Below are 9,357 nucleotides of genomic sequence, written 5' to 3'. Positions count from 1 at the left end.
TAAGTACACCAAGCACCAGAGCGATGGGCTCCTATATACAGATTCCCTACGAGGTTGCCTGGTACCTGGCAGCTGTCATCCTGCTCTGGCACCTAGTGGGCCTCATGAAACACAGATTCACATTTTTTACCTCCACCATCAGCTCAGCAAGCAGCAGCAATTTCTGTACTGGTGGGCAGTCCTGTCATAGAGCAGTGAACCAAGCCTTCTGACCCTTAGGGAGGAATTTGAATGCCACAGTGACAACCCTGTCCTAGAAGTCACAATGGTCTCTGGAGATCTGGGGTGTTTGCTTCTCTAAACCACAGATCATACTAGCTTCTAGCCCTGGCCTCCTTGTCCTTGAGACTGCTGTCTGTGGTGTATCCCTCCAGAACTACTGCTTGAGGCTCATAGGAGCCCAAGCCTTGCAGAATGGGGGAGCTTGAGACTTCCTCCCCGATACATCCCCTAACCCCGTGAGTCTAGACTACAGAAACCAACCCAACTGCTCTACACCCAGCAGTGCCAGGCTTTCTAGAAGCAGAGCTTGGTGGTCTGCTGATTCGGGGACAGGTAGTGATAATTGTGTTCTGGCCTCCTGCAAGTTTGGGTGGTGCCTCCCTGGGTGTTAGGATCACAGTCCTATGCTTTTCCCTGCTGGTCCCTGAAAGGCAGGGTGGGAAGTACAGACAGGAGCACTGCCTGCTCTGACTTGGCCTTGCCATTTGACAGCTGTGTAGCCTCAATTTTTAACCTCTGCGGCTTCTAGAAGCTGAATTAAGACTTCTCCGTTTGGTGGTACACAGTAGGAGCTTACTGTTTATTTCTTTGGGTTTTTGTTCTGTTGCTTTTTAATATTCACCTGGTTCGATGTTTGTAGTACTGACATGGAGCATGCTAGGCAGACATTTCCCCAGAATCCCTTGCCCCGTCTGCCCCCTCTTCCCCCAAGGTAGCCATTCCCAGAGCCCTTTTCAGGAACATTAGAATTTTCAGCAAGAAGGAAACCTAGGGCTCGGCCCAAGCTGCCCACAAAGTAGTGGTAGTTAAAACTGTTGAGACATCTAACAGGATTTGATGACAAAAACCAGCTACAGAGCCCTGATGCACCAAAGTCAGTGGCTGGAAAGAATGAGAAACAGAGAAATGAGGGTTAGGGTTAGGGTTAGTGATGACAGGTAGCATCAGACAGCATCACTCAGCCCTGCAGCCAGCAGCTTGGTCCTCACAGCTGGGGCCACTGCTTAGACTGCTTCTCTTCTCAAAGAAAGCCCCTCCCAGCAGGAAACATCCGGACCGGAAACCAGCTGAAATCACCCGTAGCCCCTGTCCCTGAACTTCACAGCTGCTGCCTTACCTATCAGATAAACTAGAGAAGAGAGGGACCCACAGGCTCCCAGCCCATTCCTCTCAGGCTCTGGGGCCATCTCCCCATAGTCCCTGCCCCTGCCCAGCCTTGTCTCCAAGAAGTAGAGTCACCTTATACCTTGGAAGGTTACTCTTTAGAGCTATGACCTGAGCCCAAGAACCCCACTCCTGCCTAAGCAAGTCCTCTCTCCTCTTGACCCTGTCAGTGTCTTAGGGTCACTGAGCCCAACAAGACTACCCTAGAAATTGCCACCTTCATTGCTGGGATCAGAAGAGTTCACAGAGGCCGCCAGCGAACAGCATAGCAGTACCGTGGCACAGCAGTACAGCTGATACCCTGTCTCAGGGTCCTTAAACATGTCCCATTTTTTCCCCCTGTGCAAAACTGAACTGTCGCTCATTTGCAGGTTTTCCCCCGCCTGTGACAGTGTCCAGACCTGAGTCTCAGTGAGCCACACCCAGAAATTCTCTTGGTGAGTTCTCCTCTTCAGGATTCTTACCAAATAGAACTGGTGTGAGAGTGGAGAGGTACAGAGGTTGTGGCACCTAATTAGGATTCTTTCTAAAACCAAACAGTATAGCTGGGGATGTAGCTCAGTTGGTTAAGTGCTTGCTGCGCATACAAGAGGGCCTAGGTCCAGTCTCCAGCACCATATAAACTGGGCGCGGTGGCTCATGCCTATAATTCTAGCATTCAGGAAGTAGAGGCAGGAGAATCACAAGTTCAGAATCATCTCTGGCCAGCCTGGGCTATGTGAAACCCTATCTCCCAAAAGAAAAATCAATAGTAATTTTTTGGTTTTGAGACAGGGTCTCGCTGTGTGGTCTATGCTGGCCTCAAACTTGTGATCCTTCTGCCACAGCCTCACCTCCTGAGTGCTGAAATTACAGGCATGTGCCACCACTTGAAAATCACAAACAGCATTTGTTATTTTTTATTGTTGTTAATTAACAGTTTGAATGCATGAAGTGTGTGTTGGATGCACTGTGCTGTGGCACATACGTGGCGGTCAGAGGACAACTTTGTGGAGTCAGTACTCCTTCCACCTTTATGTAGGTTGTGGGGATTGAACTTGGGTCATCGGGCTTGCAAGGCAAGCACTTTTATCTGCTGAGCCATCTCACCAGTAGCCCCATCAACAGGATTTTTAATGACTCACATGTTCTACATTTTGAGGTTTTAGGTAGGTTTTTTTTTTTTTTCATCCTACTGTGCCTCCATTTCCTTCTGTATAAATGGGAAGGATGAATATCTGTCTCCGGAGGTTAAAGACAAAGAGGGGGAAAACGCTTGGCATAGAGCAGTTATCCACATGCTCCCTGTTTTTGGAACTCCAGTGAGGAGCACAGAGAATCCCCGGACTCTAGGGTAGGGCCTGCCGAGAGAAGCTGTGTGCTGGACATAGTTCCTGGGCAAGAAAGCAGCTACAGGTGCAGAGGAAGACTGCCCCAGGCTTGTGTGGTGTGGACTGAGAGGCTCCTGAGGAGGGCAGACTGGCCGTCCACCAGGGCTTCCCATCTCTTTCCTAAACAAGGGCGCCGGGGAGTCAGAACTGTAACTTACCCAAAGCTGAAAAGAAATTTTGGAGTTGTGCAACACATTCTTCATAAAAGGAGAAAGTGAACTTTTCTCTTTGAAGAAAACCAGTTGTGACGGGTGGCGGGGGGAGGCAGGAATTGATTCCAAATGGGATCATGTTTTATTCAGAATTTGTGCTGCCAGTAGGTAAGGCCAGAACCCAGTGACAGGATGGGAAAGTGGGACACCCCAACTTCAAACTTCATGCATTCTGCCATGAGCTCTGCCCACTTCACTGAGCTCTGCTCCCAGGGACCTCTAATGGCCCTGGATTGCAAACATAGTTAAAAATTAACAGGCTGACAAAATTAAATATGGATGGCAAGCAACCACTGTGGACTTAGTCTGACACAGGGTGTTACACGCTTGGGCGCCCTCAACCAAAGTGGCGTCTGAGTGAACTTGGAGATGTCTGAGCACATTTCACATGCCTGTCTGGAAACAGGAGCCTGGCTTGGGCTTAGATCAAGAGAAAAGTCTAAAGGCCGTCGAGAGAAAGTTAGGAAAGCTTGTGTTTAGTCCAGGCTTGACTGGCCTTTGTAGGATATAATATATACATCGCCCTAAGCGACCTTGCTGTTGAGGTTTAGACCTTGCCTAGGTTCAAACCTCAGTGAGTGTCCAGCACCTTGTCATCCTGCCTTGGAGGATGCCTCAAGAGCACAGGGCTGTTGGAACCAGCCTTCTCCAGCCAGGGCTTTGACGTTTTAAGGCAGTCTTGCCAAGCCTTTAAGTCCCGCACTCAGGAGGCAGAGGCAGGTGGATTTCTGTGAGTGAGTTCTTGCCACATAGCCAAGGATGGCCTTAGACCTGCTGCAGCCTCTCAAGTCCTGGGGTTTCATGTGTTGAGGCAGTACTCAGGCAACAGCCAGGATGTTCTTAGCACTTTTCCAGCTGGGGTGGGTAAAGTGGGTAAGGCTTGGCCTATGGATAAAGTCACACAGATCCTAGCATTTGCAGAGGTAGTGGCCACTTAGGAATTGCCATAGGTGAAGAGTGGAGGGTGTAGTGCTTCTACAAGTGTGGATGGGCCGACACCATGTGGAGAACTAGGGTATGAGTTTTCTTACAAGCGACCCCCCCAGTGGCCTATTTCATGCAGCACAGGCATGCCTTCAGAGGCTTCTCCCAGTTTGGGGAAGCACTTTATTAGCAACAAGGAGGGCTACTGTTTAAAAGGACCTTGTAGCCGGTGCTGTGCAGAGGATGAGCTCTGTATAGCAAGGCTTCACCTCAGTCTGGCAACTTCGGCATTTCCTAGAGCACTGTGCACATTCAGCCTGTAGCCTCCCCTCCACCTATCACCTCCTGACAGCCTGCTGAAGGGCTTGTCGCCCTTTGTGTGGCACTGCTGCCCAGGAGGAGCGTGGTGTCTGCAGGCATGGGGCAGTGGGCAGTTGACTCAAAGCTCAGCTGCAGGAACTGTGGTGATAATCTGCCAAAGAATATCCCAGCCTTGGAAACTGAGCTGTTAGTTGGAGTCAAACCCAGGAAATGTTTTCTGCTATTCCATTCATTCATTTACTTTGTATGTATATGTACATACACATGTATATGCATATGCATTCACCATGGCAGGCATGGAGAGGTCTCCCCCCACCATGTGGCTCCTGGGAATAGAACTCAGGCTGTCACGTTTGGCACTAAGCTCCTTTACCCACTGAGCCATCCCGCCAGCCCCCCAAGTACTTTACAAAGTACTTTACAAAGAGGACCATAGAGACTAGACTTCTGGGACACCACTAGTTTGGTCATCATCCAGTGCACATTAGCTTCATTAAGAGGTAGAAATTTGGTGCTACACAGGACCCACTACAGCCACCAAGATCAATCCCCCCCCACCCCACCCCCCAGGCAGGGTCTTCCATACTGGCATTTCTCAGATATTAATAGCTGGCACTGAACCTAAAGATTCTGCGGTCAGATGACTCGGGAAGCCCAGGCCTGGGGCAGGCCAAGCAGGTTTCTTTGTTTTGGATCTCCCAAAACATGTGCTACTTTACACTGCGACTGTGCTGAGGGACGCAGAAAGCATTTCTCCCAAACTTACTGTGTGTAGAGTATTTCTAGATTAGTTCGTTCTGGCCATCTCCATGAAGAAGAGTGTCCCATACCTGAGTGTATGTATGTCAGTGACTCAGAGGCCTGTTTGAAACATAGGAGGTGGAGGGCTTCTTGCCAGGCCTGACAACCTGAGTTTGATCCTGGGACCCACATGAAAGAGAGGACTGGCTCTGCCAGGTTGTCCTCTAACCTCGTACACATGTAATCACAGATCAGTCTATATACAAAAAATATTTTTTGTTGTCTTTTTGAGACAGGGTTTCCCTGTAGTCACAGCTAGCCTGGAACTCACTATGTAGACCAGGCTGGCTTCAATCTCAGAGATCCTGCTGCCTCTGCCTCCTAAATGCTATGGGAAGGATGAATATCTGTCTCCGGAGGTTAAAGACAAAGAGGGGGAAAATGCTTGGCATAGAGCAGTTATCCACATGCTCCAGGCTGGCTTCAATCTCAGAGATCCTGCTGCCTCTGCCTCCTAAGTGCTGGGATTAAAGGCGTGCACCACTGTGCCCCGCCATACATAATTTTTTTTTTTAATTTAATGTGCTTGTAGGTAGGTGCACCCATGTCATGCAGTGTCCTCGGAGGTCAGAAGAGGGTGTTGGATCCCCTAGAGCTGGAGTTACAGACAGTTGTTAGCTGTCATGTGGGTGCTGGGAATCAAACACATTCCTCTGGAAGAACAGTCAGTGCTCTTAACCGCTGAGCCATCTCTCCAGCCCCCATAAATACTTTTTTAAAACAAGTCTTTGGACCCTATCCCCTAGAGTGTCAGCATTTCTAATGAGGTCCAGGTGACCCTGGAGGCTTAAGGACCACAGGTCTGGAGTTGTCCCTGTGGTCAGCTGAGAAGAAAGTCACCAGAGGATGTTTACTGACAGTACTAGTGATCATTAAGGCCTGGTAAGCTTTTCTCCTATTTAACTCTACAGAGAAGTGTGATAATAGAACTCAGTCACTAGAGAGGGGATAGTCAAAGCAGATGACAGCTCTTCCTGTTCCGTTCTGTGCTGCTTAGCAGCAGGAGGCCAGCAATGGAGTACTGGCTGGGGTCCTGGAGAGCGTCACGGTGTTCTGCCAGTGGTATCATCACTGGGAACCGAAGTTCTGTGTGGCGTATATTAAAGTCTGGCCTGGGAAATTGTCTGGTGGGTATTTACATTAGCTTCATTAAGAGGTAGAAATTTGGTGCTACACAGGACCCACTACAGCCACCAAGATCAATCCCCCCCCACCCCACCCCCCAGGCAGGGTCTTCCATACTGGCATTTCTCAGATATTAATAGCTGGCACTGAACCTAAAGATTCTGCGGTCAGATGACTCGGGAAGCCCAGGCCTGGGGCAGGCCAAGCAGGTTTCTTTGTTTTGGATCTCCCAAAACATGTGCTACTTTACACTGCGACTGTGCTGAGGGACGCAGAAAGCATTTCTCCCAAACTTACTGTGTGTAGAGTATTTCTAGATTAGTTCGTTCTGGCCATCTCCATGAAGAAGAGTGTCCCATACCTGAGTGTATGTATGTCAGTGACTCAGAGGCCTGTTTGAAACATAGGAGGTGGAGGGCTTCTTGCCAGGCCTGACAACCTGAGTTTGATCCTGGGACCCACATGAAAGAGAGGACTGGCTCTGCCAGGTTGTCCTCTAACCTCGTACACATGTAATCACAGATCAGTCTATATACAAAAAATATTTTTTGTTGTCTTTTTGAGACAGGGTTTCCCTGTAGTCACAGCTAGCCTGGAACTCACTATGTAGACCAGGCTGGCTTCAATCTCAGAGATCCTGCTGCCTCTGCCTCCTAAATGCTGGGATTAAAGGCATGCACCACTGTGCCCCGCCATACATAATTTTTTTTTTTAATTTAATGTGCTTGTAGGTAGGTGCACCCATGTCATGCAGTGTCCTCGGAGGTCAGAAGAGGGTGTTGGATCCCCTAGAGCTGGAGTTACAGACGGTTGTTAGCTGTCATGTGGGTGCTGGGAATCAAACACATTCCTCTGGAAGAACAGTCAGTGCTCTTAACCGCTGAGCCATCTCTCTAGCCCCCATAAATATTTTTTTTTAAACAAGTCTTTGGACCCTATTCCCTAGAGTGTCAGCATTTCTAACAAGGTCCAGGTGACCCTGGAGGCTTAAGGACCACAGGTCTGGACTTGTCCCTGTGGTCAGCTGAGAAGAAAGTCACCAGAGGATGTTTACTGACAGTACTAGTGATCATTAAGGCCTGGTAAGCTTTTCTCCTATTTAACTCTACAGAGAAGTGTGATAATAGAACTCAGTCACTAGAGAGGGGATAGTCAAAGCAGATGACAGCTCTTCCTGTTCCGTTCTGTGCTGCTTAGCAGCAGGAGGCCAGCAATGGAGTACTGGCTGGGGTCCTGGAGAGCGTCACGGTGTTCTGCCAGTGGTATCATCACTGGGAACCTAAGTTCTGTGTGGCCTATATTAAAGTCTGGCCTGGGAAATTGTCTGGTGGGTGTTAATGGCTTTCTCTGAGAGCTTGCTATTTTATGTTTCTCCCAACTTTTTCCTTCCCAGGGACTTGCTACTGCCGTCCAATGTATTGCCACATTGGGATGTTAGATTGATAGCCTTTCTCAGGGATGTGTTTTAAAAGGGCCTTCCTGAAGAAGTGTGACAGTGGAATCCACAGTGTCACCTCAGGGTACTGAATTTGCAACCCTAACAACTGCTTTAGTGGGAACATTTCCCAAGCTCTCCAGATTTTCCAGTTTCTGACACCAGCACTGGCTCTGGCACAAACTAACTCAGGTCACTGTTAAATATCTTATGTTAGAGGTCCTTTTGAGGACCGCAAACCCCTGGAATTGAATACAAGCTTGTGAGGTTGGAGAGAGAGAAAGAGAGAGAGAGAGAGAGAGATGCTTCTCTGCAGACAGGGTAAAGAAATGGTGAGGACATGGTGACCTTCTGTGGAGGCAAGCTCTTAGTACATGTTTACAATGTGTAGACCTAAGTCCCTGCAGAGCTGAGGAAGTCTGGGGAAAGTGTGGCTCCCCGGTATTAATGAGGAGTCTGAAGCCACCTCCAAGGAATTGACAAGAGTGACCTGGAGCCTAAAGTCACAGCACAGCAAGCAGCCCAAATGGGAGTAAAGGTGACCTCTTCCCACAACACTCCAAACAGCAGTGATTAGCACAAAACAGCTTGTTCAGTTGGGTCAGCTGCCCACACAGGGCTGTGCCCCCTGAACCTTCCCCCTCTGCAAGAACACGAAAAAGCTCAGGCTTGGCCTGGCAGGCACTGCCCCCTGCCGGAAGGTGGGTACCTCAGGTGTGTGGACGGCAGCAGGAGCCACCCCCTGGAAAGCGTGGTGGAGTCCCAGGGATGAACCAGGGTCACAGGCTTCGGAGTCCACAGTTACCCCACCCACCATCAGTGCACCCCAGCAATCAGCTGGCCTCCTTCACTTGGGTGGGCCCCACCACTCAGAATTTGCTCTCCAGTTACCCTGGTGTGGCCCAATGACAGGATGTGTGATTGAGGGATATGCATGTGTGTGGCCAGGAACAAGAGGGAGTCAGGGAGGCTGGGGCAGCAGGCAGCAAGGGACTTCTTTTCGCAGTCACCTTCACCAGTCCCAGACCCACGCCATCCACCCCATGGCTCACTGTCCTCCCTGTCAACCCCCTCCTGTCCCCTAGGTGAACACCATCCAGTCTTGGCCTTAGGGCTCAACATCCCCACCCCACACCCAGGCCACACAGCTGCCACCTCTGCTCCACACTGACTTGGTGCACACAGACCATCTCCTATACTGTGTTTAGGTTCCCAGCCTCCCCTGCCCCAGGGCCCTGGCCTCTGGACCAGCCTTCCCCAGCTGGCTCAGGAAGGCAGCTCAGCCTCTGCTCTCTGCTTAGTGAGCAAATGGACTCAGACGCGCAAGCCATGAGCATGGGTAGGTATTGGTTCCTCTGCCCTCTGCTATCTTTAGCCCCCTGCCCTCTACTCCCTGTTCTCCAGCCTTCACACTCCTCCTTCTCTCCCTCTTTCCACACCGTCCCCTCTTTATTTTTCCTCTTTCCTTTTGTCCTACATACACTCAAGTTCCAAAGTATGGGGTTTGGGCCCTTCAGGGATGAGTTTCTGATCTTACAGCTGTGAGTGGTAGAAAAGATGCTGGCCCGCCCTCAAGGAACTTTGGAGCCTCTGGTGTCTCCTGGGAACACAGCTTGGCCCTCAACGATTCAGGAGCCTCTTGCTGTCTGGTCTCTGGTTTCTGGTACTAACATCCGACATGGTTCCCAAAGGACACATGGGACACAAGATGGCCCAAGGGATTCCTTGAGGTAGATTTCTGACATATCAGAAGCTCAAAATTCATCCTTGGTCTTTTTTTTTT

The 9,357-nt window shown here is 49.9% G+C and overlaps 1 protein-coding gene across 1 annotated transcript in view; it reads left to right on the top strand.

The window, feature by feature from the left end:
* Rbpms (RNA binding protein, mRNA processing factor) overlaps positions 1-1,801 on the top strand; it is a 180,729-nt gene extending 178,928 nt beyond the window's left edge. The window contains exon 7 of the mRNA XM_029565285.1: positions 1,758-1,801. Within this exon, the coding sequence (XP_029421145.1) occupies positions 1,758-1,775 (18 nt within the window). The 3' untranslated portion in view covers positions 1,776-1,801. The remainder of the gene's footprint in view (positions 1-1,757) is intronic.
* The last annotated feature ends 7,556 nt before the right edge of the window (positions 1,802-9,357 follow it).

This window comes from Nannospalax galili, unplaced genomic scaffold (assembly GCF_000622305.1).
Source record: "Nannospalax galili isolate Female #2095 unplaced genomic scaffold, S.galili_v1.0 scaffold2038, whole genome shotgun sequence".
Classification (NCBI taxonomy): Eukaryota; Metazoa; Chordata; class Mammalia; order Rodentia; family Spalacidae; genus Nannospalax; species Nannospalax galili.
The sequence above is the reverse complement of the archived record's forward strand: the minus strand, read 5'-3'. Positions and strand labels throughout refer to the sequence as shown.